Source organism: Syngnathoides biaculeatus, chromosome 12, assembly GCF_019802595.1.
Source record: "Syngnathoides biaculeatus isolate LvHL_M chromosome 12, ASM1980259v1, whole genome shotgun sequence".
NCBI lineage: Eukaryota > Metazoa > Chordata > Actinopteri > Syngnathiformes > Syngnathidae > Syngnathoides > Syngnathoides biaculeatus.
This window is the reverse complement of record NC_084651.1, coordinates 4567991-4590462: the sequence shown is the minus strand read 5'-3', so window position 1 is coordinate 4590462 and position 22472 is coordinate 4567991. Positions and strand designations below refer to the sequence as shown.

Genomic DNA, 22472 nt, shown 5'->3' with positions numbered 1-22472 from the left:
TGTCTAGTCATTCTTTGGCGATGTTCTTTGAGGCTCTGAGCTGCTTTTATTTTTGGACGCAAGCACATTTTAGTAATGAATAAATATTCACGAGTTGAGACTCGAGGTGTGTTTTACCCCTCAAGATCAACTACGTTGTTTTTTTTTTCCAAACTGTTATCCCCTCCCAAATGACATTTACTGTAAAACTATCCTGTAAAGACATGCTGCTTGTGTTTACTCTTGATAATAATGGTCAAAGTAAAAACAAAAAGAAGTGCAGTTCCTTTAATGGATGTCGGGCTATGTGAATAATACAAGAAAAAGTGGTGAAACTCGATGAGATTAAAAAAAGGAAATTACGCTGGATTATAACAATACGTCACGATGAAATAAAAATGATTTGATTATATGAGTAGGTAGTTTTGAAATTTAATGTCTATTGATCTTTTTAAAAATGTCTGTCTCAGTGCAATGTCAATAAATTATGATTATGGTATTAGGTAACAACTACGTACTCGGTCGGGTATAACAACTCAGTAAATAATTTTAAGGTCTAATCACACCCCCAATTTTATATCTGCGGGCATGACTGACCACACCTGTACATTTTTCAAATGTGAGTGACTGCTTTCCATATTTTGGTTTAGTTTTTTTCATTTTTACTTTCAGAAATGTTTAAAATGCAATTTCTTGTCATGGATTTTGTGGCGATTATGATTCACACACTGTCCGAAAGTCTCCAATGTTCGGGATCATTTGCCACTTGTATGCTTAAATGTCGTCACATTCAACTTGGCCTTCATATAGGTACAGATGCACATCTGTTGGTTGAATTTAGTCATGTTGTATATGTCTGTTTTCCAAGCCACTTGTATATGTGAAATACGCCTGTCCTACTCTCTGCCTCTATCAAGTTTAAGTAACGACCGGAAAATATCTTTGAACACAATAAATGTCAAGATAGTCCATTTCTTCTGATATCCGTTAAATCCAGGCCTGAGAAATTGAAGTTCCACACTATACTGTAAAAAAAAATCATGAAAATGTGGTTGTGGAAAAATCATGCGATAGTGGAGGCAAGAATTGTGAATTCCAATACAGCAGGGGACCATGGTATATCCTTTGATGCAAATTAGGGGGAAAAAAAAAAAAAAGATTTGCACAGACTAGTACTGGCCGACAGCCCCATTAGCGTGGCTCTGGTTGCCGTGGTTGTCGAGACAGATCAGAAGTGCACGCGTTGTGTTAGATATGGCTTCCTGTCTTACTGAGCGGGCTGTGTCTAAAAGCGGAATACAAGCAGCATCCAGTCATCGGTATTGATGAGTGACTCAGGATTTTTACATCCATGACTGACGAAGGCTGCAGCGTCCTTCAAATGACGCCAAAAGTTGGAAGAAGTTCTTTGCTAATGTCCTTTGTTTAATCCCGGAAAAGAATCGTGTGATGCAAAACAATCTATTTTACTCCCCGCACCATGGGTCTTTTAGGAGGATCATAGTAAAACCACAGGGAGCGGAACATAAGCTCACGAAGGAACCCCTCTTTCTGGTTGTCATTTGTAATTTGCGGTCATTTTTGGGGGCTCCTACGTGAGGGATTTAGTTTCCGGATTTCCGCCTTATCACCTTTATGTTCGTCTGTCAATCTGACACTTGAGTTCTCTTTTTGTGGCCTTAAAGGCTCTCCGTTGGGCTCTCCATCTGGCACTGCACTCGCATGCTAAACCACTGCATGTACAGAAGCAGATTTTTTTCAGAATGGCAGCTGTTCTTCATGAACTTAGCCCACGAGTGTACCGAGCAGTTCATTTCACAGTAATAGTTTGGAATGAAACCTTTTTTTTTTTTTTTTTTTTACGTCGCTGTGTGATGTTAACACTGCGACACAGTGCAGTGAGCCAATGACCTCCCCTAAGATGAGGAATATGACCGTGAACAAAGGACAATGATGATGAAGGACGTCCAGTTTTTCCTCTTTTTTTTTTTCTTGGCGTATAGCTGTTATAAAAAAGAAAAGTACAAGCTTTGTTTTTGCAAAGACAATATTTGTATTCTTCCCATTCTTTTCACACTGCTCCACAAAAGTTGCTTTTGTATTTATATTTTTGTTTACCTGCCAGGGGACTGCAGGGTTAAAATTAGTTTCAGCCTCTCATCCTCAAAATGAAAGTTGTTGTTTTTTTCCCCTTTCATTGGTTCACATCGTTTTATATACACAGTCAATGTGATTTGACAGGCGCGTATGCACCCGCGCTCCATCGCGCTTGCAAATCTGCACAGTCGAGCACGAAAAATCCCGTGCGTAAAATTTGTTACGAGTAGAAATCCATAGATATTGAAAGACGTCGCTTATTTTGTGTCGTCTTGACCAATGTTCCCTCTAACCTGCGCCACTGCGCAATTGCACACTTGTCGCACACTCGCAATGAATGTATGCACATGAAAACCGATCCAGTGCAGTGAACCACAGACTCTTTTTTTTTTTTTTTTTAAACATGGAAGCACACGGTCTCTAACAACAAGCTGCTGCTCAGCCTACTTCTACTTCCTAGTTTACCTGACACCGCCCCCCTCCGCTCTTAAAGGGATACACGCATAATTACAAACAGAACACAGAGCCGCAACTTTACATCTGCGGGCATGACTGACCACACCCGTACATTTTTCAAATGTGACTGACTGTATACGTAAAGGAAAGACCATTTTTCTCTCTGCCAGTCAACGGTCAGGGGTATGTCTTGACTCCACCCTTTAAGTATTATACTACAAGCAAAAGACTTCCAAAAAGCAGAAACTGTGAGAATCCAATCACTTTGTGTCTTGCTCAACTTTTAGCGATTGAAATTGCGCTGGCAGCCGTGGGCATGACAAGATCTAAGTTCTTACTGGTGGTGATCGGTTACAATAAATTAGCTCACATCGATGCATAGCGTTGGCAGACATGATTTTGGAGTGCATTGGTTGCTTCTGTTTTGCAGTGGACTTATTGTACTTTATCTTCTTCTTAATGTGTTAAGTAATCTTTTACGCACTCTTTCCATCTGGTTCGACTCCACTGTGCCAATTTATTTCTCTAAAAAGTGGCCTATGAATCTGTAGTAACGTTAATATGGGTGGGAAAATAATCACTTGCTTCAACTTTTTCTGTAATCAACTTCAAGTTAATCGATATTGTTATTTGAGGTCTCTATTAAGTAGATCAATGTGCATATGTTCCGAAATATCACAAAATGTGACAGGTTTATTCCCAAAACCGTTGTCTGTTTTTCAGTATTTAGAAGTAATCGCTGAAAGTCATAATCTCGGGAAAAATAACCGGCCTATTTCCGTACGACCCGGTGCCATTCCACTGACCCGGTGTGACTCTGCACACAGGAAATGAGGTTGGCCCGAGCTTCCAAAGCACCTCCTGAGATCTGCCAGAGGAAATGCATCATATGACATCTGTGGTCGGGGATGTTGATGCTGTCATGTTTTTTAGGCATTCTATCCCTAAAATAGGCCTCGCCGTTAATCCCCTCTTTGCCCACCATCCCATCATCCCGCTCCGCTCCGCTCTGTCTGGCTCTCTTTCGGCCTAATCTGTAAATAAGAACTGCTTATTTTCAATGCTGAAATGCTTTTTTTCAGACCATTGGAATCCAAATCCAAGAGTGATACAGCTTTGGAATCGGTAAAAGACATTAGTCCTCCTTTTGATCGCCTGTAGCTGAAGTTGATGGCGCTCCTTCAGAGAAAAGTCCATCCTCGATTGTGTATTTTGTCCCCTTTTGTAAAATAGCCCGCTGTCGGGCTGCGCTCCCGTAATGGCTGTTTATATGCATCTCGTGCCTGCCACGCCGCGTTAGCCATTGAGAGCCCGTCCAGCCGGAGGCACGACGGTGGCTTCGGTCTGGTTCAGATGGGTGGAAAGCGATTAGGCGGACACGTCGAATGTTGAGGCTGCTTAGTCGTGCATATATTTATGACTTTACGTGTTCATGGATGCGTTTTTACTGTTGCTTGGGATTCAAGTTTTGTTTTTTTTTTTAATTTTGTTTGTTTGTTTTTTTGGGGAACCAAGGCACATTTTACTTTAAAAAAATCTCATGGCAAAATAATGTATACTGAAAAGATAGATCTCATCTCAATTCTGTCACAAATTTTTGTATTTCTGTAAGAGTGCATGAAACTAATGGAAATTCATTCTGCATCAATTCATCACTTTTATTCATGTACAAGCAAAAAGACCGACCTTAATACGCTCCAGCTTGAATTTAAAAAAAAAAAAAAAGCATTATTCACTCGTGTGGACATGTTTTTGAGTCTTACGTCTTTTTCACACTGCCGCACAAAATTGTTACATTGTTTAGTATAAAAATATACTGCGCGATTTCTTTTCTGTTCAGTAATACCACTGTGCCTCACAATTATTACTGCATTGTGACCTTTAAAAATAAATGAAATTTTACCGTACACGGATCAGCGGTAAATTACGGTCCCGGTTTCTGATCCACCCCTGCTTCTCTCTCAAATTGGGAGTGAGAAGCAGGATTTTGGGAGGATGTGGTGGCTCCGTTCCTTCCGTCTTGCGACTGGACATTCTAAGGTTGTCGTATCATAATTTCTTGTGTATAATGCAGTGAATGTTAATATATTTATCACCCCTCGGCAGGTTTTCAGTGTATCTTAACTGTTTTTATTACATTGCAACAAGAGTGAATGTGTTATCCGGGTAGATGACCTCTCTCGCTTTCAGTACATCGTACAAGTCGGCTGTCATGCTAATGGCCACGCGGTTGATTGAAAAATGCTTCCGTAAAGCTCCAGTTCCAGAATTAAACAATAGATTGAGCCACAATATCGAATACCTTACTTACAAACAAGTAAACCTTAAGTATTAATTATATTACTGATCTGAATCGGTTAGGAAAACTCTTTAGAAAAGGCTCAGCCATAGGAAGAAGGATTTTCTTTATTTTAGGGGTGCACATTATATTCAAGAGCATATTTTACACAAGAAATGACGATGATTCGTATCACAGTGAAGCTCTACACCACCGAAATAAGCATAATCAAGGGTAGGACATGTTTCTTTTTGACACTATTCGGGCCCGACCTGTGCGTGCACATAAACGCACGCCCTCCTGAGCGCAACGGGAACGTGGTAACAATAATGTGCTTGTTGGAGGAGCATCTGTGACTTAAATAGTCCAGCCAGTCTGTGTAAGTGTACCCGGTCTGATATGTGTTGTTGTGCATGTAGGGCCTCTGCAGTAATTATGGCTAGTTTGAGAGTCTGGGTGCCCCTGGGTGGCTGGAAATAGGTCACTGGCACAGGCTACTGAAACCCAGGCACGTTTTACAATGCACATTTTGCGTTTTATTTTTGCCATGCTTTTACATGAGTTTCCTTCGATTTCTATTTTAAGTCATCAATTACCTACAGAACAAACTTAAGGTGTCACTACGTGACTCCGCCTTGCGCCTGCGGATATTATTGTCATTGACACCGAGGCCCCCCCATCGAAGCTCTCATTACATGTCGTCAGGCTTGGCGGCGACAGCATCCCTATCGAGCTCCTATTGACCGCCGCCGTTTCCACCGTTTTCCACAGCTCCCCTCAGATCTGTTGGCATCTTTGCTTCCAAGCGGGTGCACGCGTGCTTCCCATGTGAGGGGGCGGGGGGGCTTCAGGGCAGTGACGCACAAGAGGGAGCGAAAGAGCGAGAGAGGCAGGAAGAGGCAGGCGTCAAGATGAGATAGCGAAGTCTTTAGTCCGGCGCTCATTCATGAAGATGGAGAATGTCCATCTCGATGGCGAAGTCACGTGAACTGAGGCCATGGCCCGTTTTGTTTATTGTCTTGTACTTCAGGCCATTCTCTGCTTATTGATTAATTGCAGATATTTAACAGGCTTACAACAGAATTTTCAATCCAGCAATGTTGATTTTGCCACAGGATTTGTTTACGAGGTTTTTTTTCAATAACAGAGCAGACAATTATGAGGAATAGAAACCGTGGCCATGAGAAAATAAGGTCACACAAACCGCTGAACCATATAGTTTGGCTTTCACAGTATTGGGGTAGAAAATTGATCCAGCGATTATGTTTCATTCGGAGGGATTTATGACTTTTCAAGCTAAAAATGAAAATGGTAAAAATAATATTTAACTAGTGTGCTGGATATCCAATATCTACGGTATGTTAATGGGGTGCCAAGCGCACATAATAACTTTGCAATATAATATCGCAATATGATATACAGACATTATTATTAGACATTATTTACATTTCTTTTTGGTCATCACTATTTATTTTGTTTCATTTTACATTCATCCATTCTTCAAAGCACTTATCCTCATAAGTGTAAATTTTTTTTTTTAAATATTTTTTAAAAATCACATTTAATATTTTAGGACACTGTAACATAATGCCATGTTTGAATATTAACAGTGTACTTAAATGATAGCTGAATTTAAAAAAATTCCATAATTAAAATTTTAAAAAATGCAAAAATCTTGTACTAAAACATTAAATACACCTGAACTGTACTTGACTTTTTTTGCATACTACTCATACCGCTAGTGATCCAATTACCACATTTTAAACAAAGTAACGATCAGCTCTATTATTGAAGGTGTTTTGACAGTGTGAAGCGGCAAATGTTAAAAACATAGCATAGTAAAATTTCTTTTCATTGCAGTGTAGACAAAACATGCTGTAGAATATTAAACGATCCAATATGAATAAAACTCGTAATACTGTTTTATAATAAATGAATAAATGATTTCAGTGCTTTCCATTCTTGTTTAGTTTAGTTTTGAGCAGTCTTAATGAGACGAGAGCCGCCCGTATAGGAAGTCGAGAGCGAGACCGGAAGACGGTATTTGAGGAGAAAGTACCTGAGAGGTCCCGGCTGGGTCGGGCTCGGGCCTCACTTAACTCCATTTGTTGACCTAGAAACACGTGCGGGCCATTCGCCCGCTTACAAAACATCTAGGAGAGTAATTTAATTTTCACAAGTAGAAATTCTTCTCTTAGGATGGACAACAGATCAGCAAAGACTGCCGACAAGGACCGACGACGACATTGCCGTCCGCGTCAGAAGGCAGGAAAGTGGCTTTTTTGAGAGCGCCGGGCTCATTCCGGCAGTCCACAGAATGTAAATGATTCAACAGCACCTCTAAGTGGCTGCAGGAGATCGTCTGACATGACGCCAAGCTGCTCTTAAAGCTCTGCAGGCAGTCGATAAACACAATGCTGGGAGAACAAAGATGATTGTGCGTGATTTGATTGGATTGGATTGGATTGGATTGGCTGGAAGCTCGTGTACTGAATACTGCAGTGTGTCAGTGCATTTTTTTGTTTTGCTGCTCATCATCCTTGAGAGCAAGATTTATTGCCGGGGCATCAGTCATGTTGCCTTACATAGCGCCCAAGTCCCATGATGCTTCAGTACTCTCGTCTAATCCACTTTGCAACTTTGTGCGCTGGCCTGGCACGCGTAATGACATTTTCCCCAAACACGCCTTATCAGCAATTTACCAAAATACAAATGTCTGTCTATGTCTCACCAGCTCTTCAGAGAAGTGCGAATAATGAAGTTACTGAATCATCCAAATATTGGTAAGTTGATAATGATATTAAAATTACTTTTGTTTTTCTGTGGGGGATATGCGATATCATAAATTTGGGCACAATATATAAGAAACCTGTTATTACTAAAAAATAGAAATACTACATATTAATTATATGAAATGCAAAATTACTTCTTTTATTAATTATATAACTGCAATCAAAATTATGAATGATGTATTAAACTACATTATAAAATATTTTTATTAGTATTTTCATGACAAAAATATTTTGTATAGTTATTTTATTGTATCTGAATTGTTTTAGGAAATAAATGATTACTTTTAAATATGTAATAATGAAAAAAATCAAACCCATATTATACAAAGATTTGTCATTCATAAATTTCTAATAAAATGTCATACACGAGTACTCGTAATGTTTTCTTTTGTTGTATTTTTTTTTTTTTTTTTTTACAAATTTGCTATCATGGCTAAATGCAAACCTGGTTAGACTTCATCAAACTTTCAACCTCAATTTAAAGAGCCTGGATGTAACCCTGAGTGGGGTTCCAGATGCGTAGCATGCATTTGACAGCCATGACAGAGCTTCAAATGAGAAAATAAACGGCGAGTTTTCTATCTTCACCGGTGGTTTGCGCTGTTTATTAAAAAGACAACAACTCCTTGTTTGTCCGCTCTTTTCCCTCTGTAGTAAAATTATTTGAGGTGATTGAAACGGAGAAGACGCTGTACTTGGTGATGGAGTACGCCAGCGGCGGTGAGTCCTCGACACTCTCTTGACTTTTCGACTGCGTGAATGCGATTTCACAATCCTCAAATCACACTGCAGCTTCTCCCTTGAGCCACGCCCCGACTCCTATTTATGAGTAATTCTGCCCAAGGTGTTACCAAGTCCACACGCCCTGAATGTGATGTTCCCCTGTGTGCTTACAGGTGAGGTCTTTGACTACCTGGTGGCCCATGGGAGGATGAAGGAGAAGGAGGCCAGGGCCAAGTTCAGGCAGGTGAGTCACCGACGGCCTCCATCGGCATCATGCGACAAGATCACGCTGTGTCACTGACTGCAGAGGGAAGCTGGAGCGCTCGCCTTTGCTCGCAGCTCGCAAGGGGTGACTGACGCGCACTCTGCAGCCGCTTGTGCTGACACCCAGTGGTGTGTCGTCAGCATTGATCCAATGGGCCCACCCTCTTATGTTCATTTGACAGCAAAACGCAGTGAATGAATGAGGCTTTTATTCAGTGTAGTCAAGCCCATTTGACAGATAATCCACTACTTTCACGTCCACAGTATCCCTATTTGAAAGAAGGTGACTCATGCTGTGTTTGTAGACTTGCATGTGTGTTACAGGGTGGGTAACATTGGGTGCACGTGCACTATCGAAGCATACGCTAGGGAAGTGGTTTTTACACTTTTGTGCCTTTTCGCCTCCAATTTTTGATCACGTGTTTGGATTGGGATACCACTCGGGGAAAAAAAAAACGTTTAGTTAAAAAAAATAGCACAATTAAACTGGACTGACCACAAATGTTAAATAAAAAATATTCTTAGCAGTTCAATAAAATTGTACTTAAAAGTTACAGTTAATACAACAGATGTGTACTTAAAAAATGTGCTTGAAAAGTATTAAATGAATTGTACTGTATTTTTTAAAAAAAAAAAAAGGGTTAGACTTTTTTTTTCTTAGTTTAATTATTATTTCTAACATCTTGACAGCTTGGACATTAACATTGGAAGGAGGGAAAAATGAAGTTAAATCACAATTCAATATAAAATGTATAAACCATAAAAGTCCAAATAAAAGTATACTTAACCCAAAAATGGGACACTGCCCGCGAGAGGGCTACTTTTTTTTTTTTTTTTTTTTTTTTTTTTTTTGTGTAGATCGTCCCAGAAACCAGAATCTGATTAAAACACTTGAATATTTTGATATACTGAAGGATATAATGCGTTAAAATCAGGAAGTCCCAAAAATGGGACACTGCCCACAAATGGTTTAAATTTTTAGAAACAAGTATCAATTAAATATTTTTATTTCAGTGATTCTTTTGCATACCAATCAAGGATGTCCATGTCCCACTATTTCTACTTGTTACCACCCTGAAAATCACTTCATGAGGTGCAATTTTTTTTTTTTTTGGGGGGGGGTGATGGAGCTCGAATCGCGGACTAGTCGCTGCTGCCATTTTTTCTGCACAGTACTACAATTACAAAAAAGTTCAGCAAGAGGGGAATGATTTGCAATTAAAAAAAATAGCTGTCATGGGATTGTATTTCCAGGCCAAGAAAAATGTGACATTATTCAAGACCTGTGATGTTTGTCTTTCAGATTGTGTCTGCTGTGCAGTATTGCCACCAGAGGAGGATAGTTCACAGGGATCTCAAGGTGACGATTCAAACTATTCAAGGAATATTATTCTTTTGATGAATACATAACCTTTTTAGTCACCTCACTTGCCAGAAAACACACTCTTGGTGAAAATGTATGTATTTTAGTGCTCCTCAAGTTGAAACCGCAAAAGTGACTGTGTAGCACGTGGTGGAAAGTTTGTGAAAGGACTCAAGCACCCGAAATGTGTCAGGCAGTCATTGATTTTGTCTCGAAAAAGCCAAAAATAGCACTAATTCTTTCATTCATTCATTTTTAGGTGTCATACATCGACAGACTTCCACTACAAAATCAGCTTAAATGAACAATGTATCTAAGTTAAGTTCAATGATTGTTTTTATGGTTTGCCCCAATGACGTAGAATAAAAACTAGACTGCGCACTCTGCATCCTAACATTGGTTCCGCCATGATCAACAGACTCTGACTTCCGCTCAGGGGAAAAAGCATGGTAAAAAATACACACATTATTATGGAAAACGATGCGCTAAATCTATATACTTTGGATGTTTTGGATCCCTAGTGACATGAATATAATCTAAACATTTGCAGCATGCCCAGGAAGGTTTAAAAGATACATATGTAATAGGAGGTACAGACCTTCATAATATTGTAGCGATATATTTTCCACATTCATTATTATAATAATTAATTGTGAAGGTTAAACTGAAATACACTCACCGGTGAAAAGTTACTTCGTTGCAAGCACCTGCACGGTTTTGACAGCTAACAGAGCAACAAAAATTAACCATATTAACACCAAAAAAGGTAAATCTAATGGATTCCAATATTATGTTTCACAGTTTACAATTGCGTACAATATAATTCACAATGGAAATTAGTATTGATGATGAAGTCATTTTATTGTTCATAAACACACACGAAAGCAGCAACATATACAAGCAAAGCATTCACAAAAAACTGACTACTAACTACTGAATGTGTCGTCCGTCGTCCCTCTCAGGCCGAAAATCTGCTCCTGGACGCGGACATGAACATCAAGATTGCAGACTTCGGCTTCAGCAACGAGTTCACCGTGGGCAGCAAGCTGGACACCTTCTGCGGTTCCCCACCGTACGCCGCGCCGGAACTCTTCCAGGGAAAGAAGTACGATGGACCCGAGGTGGACGTGTGGAGCCTCGGGGTCATCCTCTACACACTGGTCAGCGGCTCCCTGCCTTTCGACGGACAAAACCTCAAGGTGGGAACACGTCACAGAGGAGGCTTATTTCAAACTGCCTGTAAAAACATTGATCAAATATTAATTGATCATTCAACCACAAGATTTTTTTGTTGTTGGTTGATCAGTTCAATTTTTATAACACCGAACACATTTTGTATTATAAATTCAGTGTTATCTCCTCCTTCAGTTCAGACAAGTTCATGACATATTCTCTCCTAGAGTAAACAAAATACTTTGATTTTACGCTCCGAAAACTTTGCATTGAGAAGAGAAAGACCAAACTGAACACACTTTGGTTCTTGGGCTAGGTATTTCCCAACTGGATGTTTTTTTTTTTTTCTTTTTTAAGTTTACGTGCATCGACATGATTCTGTGTTTCCTGAATGGATAGATTAAGAGTGGAATTTCCTGTTTCTATCATTGGGGCGAGTGAGACTCCGGGGGTTTATCCGCCCTACTTGAATAATGCACAACTATCAAAATTATTCATGGGGCAGCAACATTTTACAAAGTCAAAATGGCATAGACTTTTCATTCAGTTTCAATGCCATAATTATATTTTTTTAGCCACAAATAAGGAGGTTATGTTTTTTGTTTGTTTTTTTAATCAGTGTAGGGTCATTTGTTTGTTTGTGTAAAGGAAGTTATTCTAATAATGTTCCTCTAAATTTGGGGGCACCATCAAGAGCTTGATAACACGCTTTAGCCCCTACTATGGGACACACCCCTTCAGACATACTACCCTATTGTTTCGAGCCATTTTTAGATGATATGCGGATCACGGCCAAACCGCCTCCCCGTCCGATCCAATTCCACGGCCCGGCCACGATGAGCCCAACGCGGAAGCCGTCCGACGCGCACTTCGACACATTTAGCACCCCGTATGTGGATCTTTTGTTATGTTATGAGAGACGGATTACGTGTTCTGCCCCAAACTATTATTTATTTATTTTTTTACATCTACCTGTCATTTGGAACCCACCAAGGTCTCATTCTTTGCACCCGTGCAATCCATTTTTCACGACGAACCGGGTCTTTTGGAAACTTATGTAGGGTGAATCCATCCTCCCGAGTGTTCGAGCAATATCCAGAAATGCAACGAGCCGGCATTTTGGCTACCACGAAGGAACAACGAGCTACCTTCCTGCAGTTAAAACTAATACAAACAAACAGGTCCGCTTGACAGCGCTCCTGCCATGTATGTCACTTCCTGCTTCCCTCGAGAGGATTTTCATGTCGGGAGTTACAAAAAGCCATATATGTCAAAATTATGTTTTGTGGCGAAAAAATAGATGGGTCAGTTCCGGCTGCTTTTTTTTTTTTCATTGATAACATACTAAAAATCATGCATTTCATGACAGTGGCCCTTTAAATCCATGATGCACATCTGTGAACGTTATTACATTCTATTTAAATATCACTACTTTTTCATAAAGTATAAGACTCTTTTTCTTGTGAAAACTTTGTTTGTTATGGGCTGGAACTGATTAACTTCCTTTTGCTTTATGGCATTACTGGGGTGATTTTAATCATGAGCCGTGACTAGGTGGGGGTTGACTGTATCGCGTTTGATTTTTGTATATTGTCGTCGCTAACTTGCCTCCTTGTTGTTGGCAATTCAGGAGCTGAGAGAGCGGGTCCTGCGGGGAAAGTATCGCATCCCCTTCTACATGTCCACAGACTGTGAAAACCTGCTGAAGAAACTACTGGTGCTCAACCCGGTCAAACGTGGCAGTTTGGAGGTACTTTTAGATATTTACCTTTAACTGCATGACGATTTGCTCTTTTGTTGTTGTTGTTTTTTTGTGAGCATGCAGAAGATTAGGCAGTTGGATTGCGCCTGTTGTTTTTGTGTCTGTCGGAAAAGTTATCCGGCTTAATGAATCATTACAAACATTATGTTGCCAGTTCACAGTCGATACTGTACCACCGCTGCACTCGCTCCAGAAACAAGGGCAAAGCTCCACACTAATAACAATCGATCAGTTTGTTATTCAGCTCTGCGAGTGATTAGAATGTTTCACAATGCTGTTGCACACAGCCCTGAGTCATGATTATCTGTAAATAGAAACCTTCACGAATGAAATAAACAATGTGTGAATTGTCTTTGGCTGTTAGCAAATCATGAGAGACCACTGGATGAATGTGGGTCACGAGGAGGAGGAGCTCAAGCCGTACATTGAGCCTGAGGCCGACTTCAGCGACTCGACCAGAATAGGTACGTTTTGGTACGCGGGGAGGTCATTGTCAAGATCGTCCGTGCGAGGGTAACTCGTTTATTTTTTTTTTTCCTCTTGCGGACAGAGCTCATGGTGACCATGGGCTTCCCTAAAGATGAGATTACAGAGTCCTTACAAAGCCAGAAGTACGATGATGTCATGGCCACTTATCTGCTGCTGGGAAGAAAAGCACCAGAGGTCAGCATCTTTCTCACATCTCAGCATCATCGCTGGTGTCAAATGTGGTTGAACCTCAACTCATTCACTGGCAGCCTGTATCAAAATCCTCTAAAACGACTAGGGGGGTGTCTTTTTTTTTTTTTTTTAAGGATGACCAATGATGAAATAGAATGACCAAGTCACAGAGATCTACCCACTACAAAAATGAAAAACGTATTTGTTTAAGTATATTGAGGATTCTTTAGGTGTAAATTTAAGTTTGTGCATGAGCCAATATTGCACAACACAACATAGTGAACCGTAAACATTTTTTGTAACTATCTGAGTTCACGTTGATGATCACTAAACACCATACGAATGAAAATCCGCGCCTGGGCTGTGTCACTCACGTCTGTTGATTTGTCCAATGCAGTGAGAAATACTCACAATCTGCGACGTCCTTCCACATATCAGCTGCAGAGATTTTACTGAAGATAATATTTCCACTTTATTTTAAAAGATCGGAACAATGAGTCAGCTATGGCTCTTTTAGCATCTCTCCGTTTCGGAAGGACTTCGTATTAACGATGATGTGACGAACCCGGCACGATGCTTCGGTGGCGTCTTTCGCTGTTGAACTACATTGTGTGAAAAGTGTCAATTGGGATTTTAGTTCGTTCACTTTTCTCACTCTCAGCTTGCTTTTCGGCGGAATGTCGGCGTCGTATTTTCCATCAACAGTTCCAAAATGCCGCTACACATTTCACTCCACTGGCAGATGAGACAAACGCACTTTGAAAATGACATCGTGAAAAATAAGGCCGCCTCCCATTCTGTATGAAAGTGATGTGTTTTTGTTTTCTTCTTCACTCCAGCGTCCATACTCATGTTTGATAAGATTTCCTTAGCAAGGGCTTAAAATAGGGAGGAACTTGATTTTGGACTACACATGTGATTTTTATTTCATGATCATTTTTAGCATTCTGAGTTCCGCTGTACGCTACACAATATCTGACCGTGTCACAACTCTTCCGTGGCAGTTCGAGGGGAGCGAGCCCCTGACCAACAGCCTCCTGGCCCAGCGGCAGCGGCCCACCAGTGACATCAACAACGGCTCCAGTATTTCCCCCGCTCATCCCAAAGTGGCGCGAAGCATCTCGGCCAATCAGAAGCAGCGCCGCTACAGCGATCATGGTGGGGATGATGATGATGATGATGATGATGATGATGATGATGGTGGTGGTGGTGGTGGTGGTGGTGGTGGTGGTAAATGTAACCCCTTACTTCCCGGCTCAGAGCGCTGCTGGGTGAATGTTGTGTCAGGAGACGTTGCCCACTTACAGTGAAACTGTGTTTGCGTAATAGCTTAAAATCTGCGATACAAACCATATAAAAAGACTTTTACTCCTCCCACAGTCTTAAACTTCGGAAAACGTGTAGTCAATCTCTTGATGGCACACCAAGTATGAGTACAATAGAATAAAAATGCAATATACCGTAATTGACCCCTCCGTGGATATCGCGCAATCCGCGTCACTGACCAATCAGAGGCCAGAGATCTGCATAAACCAAAGCCCGTTTTTGCTCTCGCCATTTTCTCAGACAACATTGCATGGTCCAGTGTAGGTTTAGTTCGCGTTTTATCGCGTATTTGGGTTATTTAACAAAAAATATGGTTAAGAGGTGTAGTCACGGACTTTGTAATAGTGACAACAGGTATCCTGAAAGTCTAGTTGGTGGAGTTCGATTCGTACCCTTTCCAAAACCGAAGACCCAGTACGAAAAATGCGTTCGATGGATCAAACTTTGTGGAAGACCGCATCATCAACTAAATCCATCTAATATCAACCGGAACACATATGTTTGCACGAAGGTATGCCCTATATTTGATTTTCAATACATGTCTCGTATAAATGAATTCGAAGTTATTCGCTAGCATAACACTGCTGCGTGTGAACGATTGACGCAGTTGTTCTTTGTTGAGCGATATTTAGCGATGATCGGACTGCACAAACGTATTGATTTCTTGCTGGCTCGCGGCCGAAGCTTAACCAGACTGTGTTTGCACGAAGATATGCCCTAAATTTGATTTTTTAATACACGTCTCGTATAAATGAATGAGACGTTCTCCGCTAGCATAACACCGCTACGTGTGAACGATTGACACACTTATTCTTTGTTGAGCGATATTTAGCAATGATCGGACTGCACAAACGTATTGATTTCTTGCTGGCTCGCGGCCGAAGCTTAACCAGACTGTGTTTGCACGAAGATTTGCCCTAAATTTGATTTTTAATACACGTCTCGTATAAATGAATGAGACGTTCTCCGCTAGCATAACATTGCTACGTGTGAATGATTGAATGAAATCAGAAGCATGTCGTCTCTCTCAGTTAAGAATGTATTGTATTTAGAATCTATAATATATCGTTGATTTGAATGAAATCAGAAGCATGGAGTCTGTCTCAGTTCAGAATGTATTGTATTGTATTTGCCATTTTTACCGTTTGTCTTACGTCAGCGCACGTGGCGTGACGTCACTTCAGGAGGCGTGGTTAAGTGCCCTGTACGGAGGGGTCAATTCCCGGCCTACGCTAGCGTTAAACTCTTTTTGTGTACCGAGGCTTATAACCAGCTAACGCTAGCGCCGCATCACCGCATAAAGCGTGTGAAAGCAGTCGCAGCTTGTAGACCGGAAATTACAGTACTTCCTTCAAGCTTTTTATTTGTCACTCCCAGTTGAAATTTACTTTAAAAGTGAAGGACAAAGCAAAAGAGGACTAAACATCTATATTTAAACACAAATCTGCTCAACCAAACCATATAATTTCATCTAATGAAAGTCCATTATTAGCCGAATGCTAGCATATAATGCGAAACACCGTGGCTGGGCTCGCAGAGTCAGCATAGATGTTGCGGTAACTATAAAGCTTTAAACAGCGCCTATTCACCAACTTCATGTATTTCATTCCCGTCGTAGGCAATCGTCAGTCGCCCCAAGAGGCTCAAGTTGTGCAAATTAACGGTCGCCTGGAGTCTTCCTTAAATTTTAATTTGGATATTTTTCCAATAAATATGATGTTGGCTGTCAAGCCACGTTTCCTAATTATTTTTAGAATTCAAACAACTTTTTCCTTTATGTGCTTCTGGCTCATCTATCAGATAGGATAGGAAAGGAAAGTTAAGCAAAAGCCACAATCCCCCCCCAAGAGGCCCCCCTCTCCGCTTTCTGGGAAGATAAATACTGAAGATAAGTTGGGAACCTTCTGTGCCTGTTTATCTTGCCGCAATTCCATTCCATCTTTTCTAGTAAACCTCAGCGCTGCCCGGTATGTTGGAGCACAATGTGGTACTACGGCGAAGTCACGCAACTCTAAATTTGGACTTCCCAGTATGGGTTAAAACCCGTAAATAAACGTTCCTTCAGAATCTGTGCCGTAGCGAAGATTAGCTAACCCTCATTAGTTGAGGAGTACAGCTAATGTTTAGTCTGCTGTAATTTATATCCATGTATAAATTCATATGTCAAAGCAGCTTCCTCCTGTCACGTGGGGCCGTTGTGTCTGGCGACATCTGGTGGCTGGCTCCCTTGTTGCAACACCTCAAAATATAAAATGATCAACTTTGCTTTTGCAACACATTGAAAAGTGTGTGTTCTTTGCGCGGTTAAGTTGATGAGATGTCTACAGCGATATGTAAATTGCGGCTTCGAGTGGCTTTGCTTGATATTAATAGAAACTTAGCGTCTTATTCACTGCTGTTTATTTTTTATTTCTATGCTGCAAATTTCATTTAGAAAACTTTAAATACACGAAGAGGCACCCAAATGCTCATAATTATGGCCGAACTTCCAAAGGCCTAATTCTGATTCTTTAATCTTACGTAAGTAAGATTAAAAACTGGACCATCACCAAGGGAGTATGAGGATTTATTTGTGGAGGGACCCATCTGGTGATTGAGGCCTTTTATCTAACCATTATCTGCTGCTGTTTTTTTTCAGGCTTGTCAATTTATTGTCCCCGTTTGGCTGTTTTTAGTGGGTCCCTCTGTGCCACCGGCGGTGTCGTACACACGGCGCGGCCAGGCCCTGAGCGTGGAGAGCGACCACCGAGAGGAGTGGGACGGAGCCCGCCGACTGGAGCTCAACACTTCCAAGGGAGATGTTCCCGCCTCACCACTGGGCGTGCAGGAGAGGAAGAAAACCACAAGTGGTGTCGGGGTGAGGACCCTTAAGTGCATTTGAAATGAGGAGTGGGCAATTGATTTCCTGAAGGGGCCATGTGAGCAACCGGAAGTGTTGTTGAAGGCATCACCGTGATAACTTCATTTGTGTTCGATATAAATTTACCGTAATTCCCCGGCCTACAGTAAAGGAAATACCATTTGGTACATACATATAAGCCGCAACTGTGTAAAAGCCACAAGTGCCCACATTGAAACACGAGATATTTACAAAGAAAGACTGTACACAGAAAGAGTTTAATGCTTGCGCCATGCTAATGCTAACGCTAGCGCTAACAGGGCCAGTTAAAAAAAAACTTACCGGTAAATATCACTGAGACACACCAGTAACACAGCTGCAACATGTTAGCACAGCGCTAACAGGGCCGGTAAAAGTCACTTCCTCGGCACATATACCTTTTCCGCTCGAGTGCCCCCTTCCGTTAGAAAGAATGCACAAATGACCTGTATCACCGCATAAACCGCAGGGTTGAAAGCGTGTGGAAAAAAGTCGCGGTTTGTTGGTCAGAAATTACGGTAATGACTTCAATAACTTCAACAGTATCGGCCATGTTTTAAGTAACCGCTGACATTTCTCAACTGTTCTACAAAAGTTAAATACTGACGCAAAATCACAAAGATCACAAGACACAAAAGTGTGTTTTCGCCATCGCTTATCATGTCAGCATCTATAAAACTGTATCAAACACAAAATACATTCACATGTATTGAAGTATTGGCTGGTTGAAAACTGGGGGTGAATCTCTTACAATCTTTTATACTTAATACTCATTTGTTTGACTTTTTAATCTTTTACATATCCCAATTTGTTTATATTGACTGAACTCAGAAATTTCGTGCAAAAGGTTTGACGCTAAAACGGTTTGCTATTGCCTATAGATGCCAGAAGATGGCACCAAAGCACTTTATATATATATATATATATATATATATATATATATATATATATATATATATATATATATATATATATATATATAAATAAAAAGATGAGATTTCAACATACAGTAGTTCCTTGCCACCAGGATGCCACCACTGCGGTATTTTTCAATCGGCTTGTTATCACGGAATCCAGTATTGAGGATTAGGAACTCACAAATAGGTCGGGAAACATCGAGGTGATTGTTTGCCTCTCAATGCATAGTTTACGCGTCGCTTTGCGTGTTTATCGCCACAGACCAACGGATCCATGACCCGCAGGAACACGTACGTGTGCGAGCGAACTTCCACCGAGCGCTATTCGGCCATTCCTAACGGCAAAGACAGCAGGTGACCGCACTCGCGTTTCGCACGCCGTGCAAACGGAGCTCTGGCGCGCTGTCATTTTGAAACCGTGTCTTCTGTCGTGCCAGTTTAACCGAGGTGTCGGGCAGCACCCCGTCGACAGCAGCGACCTCCACGCGGCCTCGTCACATCAAGTCCATGTCATCTTCGGGACATCCTTCAAAGAGCACACTGCCCCCCATCGATGACAACACCGAGCTGAAATCCAGGTGGGTGCATACTTTATACCCAAAAAGCTCACGTTTATTCATACTGTGTAAATTTGGGAGAAATTGCAGTTTTCTCTATGTATAAAAACACACGATAAGTAAAATATAGCAGAATTGAATACATCCGTCCATCCATTTTCTTTGCCGCTTATCCTCACGAGTGTCGCGGGGGATGCTGGAATCTATCCCAGCTATCATCGAGCAGGAGGTGGGTACACCTTGAACTGGTTGCCAGCAAATCACAGGGCATATCGAGACAAACAGGCGCACTCACAATCACACCTAGGGGCAATTTAGAGTGTCCAATTAATGTTGCATGTTTTTGGGATGTGGGAGGAAACCGGAGTGCCCACCCGAAGAAAACCCACGCAGGGATGGGAAGAACATGCAAACTCCACACAGGCTGGTCCGGGATTGAACCCGGGACCTCAGAACTGTGAGGCCAATGGTTTACCAGCTGACTGTGACTGTGCCGCCCAATTAAATATAGAATTTTTCAGTTTTTGCATCATGATAATTCAATGGGCATTTCTCAGGTGGGCGTATAATACACATATATCCATTTTCGGAGCTGGTTATCCCCAATAGGATTGCAGGTGTACTGGTGCCTACCTCAGCTGAGCGCGATGTATCCTCGACTGGTTGCCGCCCGTTTGGTTGAATGGACAAAACATGGTCTTGATGCAACGTCACGGTGGATCAGCTGATAAAGTATTGGCTTCACAGTTCTAAGGTCCGACGTTCAATCCCAGACCCGCCTGTGTGGAGTTTCATGTTCTCCCTCGTGCCTGCGTGGGTTTTCTCCAGGCACTCCGGTTTCCTCCCACATCCCATAAACATGCAACATTAATTGGAGACAAAAAAATTGCCCCTAGGTGTGATTGTGAGTGTGGTTGTTTGTCTCCATGTGCTCTGCGATTGGCTGGCAACCAGTTCAGCGTATCCCCTGCCTCCTTCCCGTTGACAGCTGGGATAGGCTCCAGCACTCCCCGTGACCCTTGTGAGGATAAGTGGCTATGAAAATGGATGGATGTTCTTGATACCATCTTCTGGCATGCTATGACATTTTAGGGATAGATTCAGTGGACGTGTCGCTCACTGGCAAAAAGTGCTTTCGTTAGCAACGCGGTCCGGGCAACATAGAGCAAAGACGAGCTAGACACGCTGTTTATGTTTTAGTAAGAGCTAATACTTCAACAAATATATAAACACCTCTAAGTCAAGGTAGCACTGTTGTCATGTTCCCTTTTTCCATCCCCAGCTCCTCTCCAAGGGGTCCTTCCACCTCTCCCTCCGCACACAGTATTAGCACCCCCGAGAAGAACCGCTTCCCGCGGGGGACTACCAGCCGGAGCACCTTCCATGGCGCCCAGCTGCGAGACCGCCGCAGCGCCACCTACAACGGGCCGCCGGCCTCGCCCACGCTGTCCCATGACACGGGCGCCCTGGCGCAGCAGCGACGGGGCACCTCCACCGGCATCATCAGCAAGATCACCTCCAAGTTTGTCCGCAGGTCAGTGTGGTGGATTGACATCTATAATTTAATCCAGCATCGTTATGACCAGAATTGATCAGACAGATCTTGTTTCGGCTCTTCAGAGGACCTTTTAAAAAAATACCAGCTCATTTCTCCCTCATGACCACAAATGTCACTTTCCAAAAAACCGCTAATAGAACCAAGCCCTGCCTTGTTTAGCAAAAAACAAATAATTGACGCCCCCTCCTTCATTTTTAGTTACTTATTCGTTACAGTTGTGTATATTTAACCCAAAATAGATATCAAACTGTGATCCCAAACACTTTATTATTTCAATCTACTTTTACAACATTCCCTTTCCAAATATTTTGAAGAGGTGCATGTGTAGCAGAACAAAAACATACAGATGCAGTGAAGACTCTACGCAACTACCCAGGCTAAACTTAGTTCCTCTCTGACATACGACGACTTTAGATTCTCGGCTGAGCTGGGTGACTTGCGACATGCCTTGCTGGCAATTAACCCTTTCCTATTAGCCAGGGCTCTGGGGACATCTTGTGGCAGCTAATAGCATTACAGAAAACACCCAAAAACTGAAATCTTCAACAAATAGCTGAGGGTAAATTCACTGTAGTCCAAATTGAAACCTTGATATAAAGGATTAGATGAACCTCAGTTTTCAGGTGCCCCAGTTGTCGCCGGTGTGAAAACGATCTGTACCAAATTCTTTTCCTGCAATCCATGTTTCTATGCCCATGCACAACTTAGTTGAATCTTTTCTTGTGAACGTGTAGTCATGTCGCATTGCTTCATGGACGTATCGTCCATTTCCGTCTGTTTGGTCCTGTCAGTGTTTTCCTATATTTCATTTAACCTTATATTTTATCAGGCGGATTTAAATACAGTCAGACATTGTTGTCTTATGGGGTGCAGCAATTCTTTTGCAACACTGATTATTTACTTACTGAAGTACACAATTTATTTTATATATTTGGTCAACTTTTTTTTTATTTTGAGACGCTGACAAGAGATTATAACATGGTCAAAGGGACCTTGACTTTTCTTGGCTTAAATGTGAACTTAACATTCAAATAATGCTAAAACTGATGGGTTTTTTTTCAGTCATTTATATTAATTTCACATTGTTTATGGTATGTTAAGATTCAGGCAATCTCCTTTTTTTTGGCTGTATGGAACGGATTAATTGGATTTCCTTTATTTGTAATGGAAGTGTTGCTTTGGTTTTTGCTTTATTTGGTTTTAGTCAGACCTTTTGGAATAGATTAATCACCAAAAAACAAGATTCCTTTGTAGTTTGTTAAAACAAGGTAAGTGAGCTAAAAAATGACCTTGTTAGTGGTTTTCAGCAGTATTATTTTTGGTTGTTGTTATGTTATTTAATTTTTGGGGGCCATTCCCATTTTAGACACAAAACTCAAATTTAACCTGTATTCATTCAACGCATCCTAAATGGATTGGAAATTCTGAATGGCACAAAATGTGCGTAGTATCTTAATTTGCTTAAACTCGTTAGCATCGGGCCAAAACCGCCATGTCCAAATTTGGTCAATTTTATACTTCTTTTTTTCCCTAAAATAATACTATTGGTCAATCCTCACGTGTGTATGTTATTATTTATATATATATATATATATATATATATTTTTTTTTTTTTTTTTTTCACAGATTATTGACCAATATAAAGTTTTGAAAATGTCTTAAGTTAATGGCTCAACAAACGTGCAGTTT

The 22472-nt window shown here is 41.2% G+C and overlaps 1 protein-coding gene across 3 annotated transcripts in view; it reads left to right on the top strand.

The window, feature by feature from the left end:
- Positions 1-22472, top strand: part of mark1 (MAP/microtubule affinity-regulating kinase 1) — a 52349-nt gene that overhangs the window by 25055 nt on the left and 4822 nt on the right. For 2 of the 3 annotated variants that reach the window (XM_061837136.1, XM_061837135.1), the window contains exons 4-16: positions 7545-7593; positions 8257-8322; positions 8499-8569; positions 9893-9949; positions 10915-11151; positions 12756-12875; positions 13252-13351; positions 13438-13550; positions 14552-14705; positions 17549-17730; positions 18931-19022; positions 19106-19246; positions 20508-20759. In XM_061837136.1, coding sequence (XP_061693120.1) covers positions 7545-7593; positions 8257-8322; positions 8499-8569; positions 9893-9949; positions 10915-11151; positions 12756-12875; positions 13252-13351; positions 13438-13550; positions 14552-14705; positions 17549-17730; positions 18931-19022; positions 19106-19246; positions 20508-20759 — 1634 coding nt within the window. Of the gene's footprint in view, positions 1-7008; positions 7516-7544; positions 7594-8256; positions 8323-8498; positions 8570-9892; positions 9950-10914; positions 11152-12755; positions 12876-13251; positions 13352-13437; positions 13551-14551; positions 14706-17548; positions 17731-18930; positions 19023-19105; positions 19247-20507; positions 20760-22472 lie in introns of those variants that run through there. The other variant, XM_061837137.1, reaches the window with a different exon arrangement.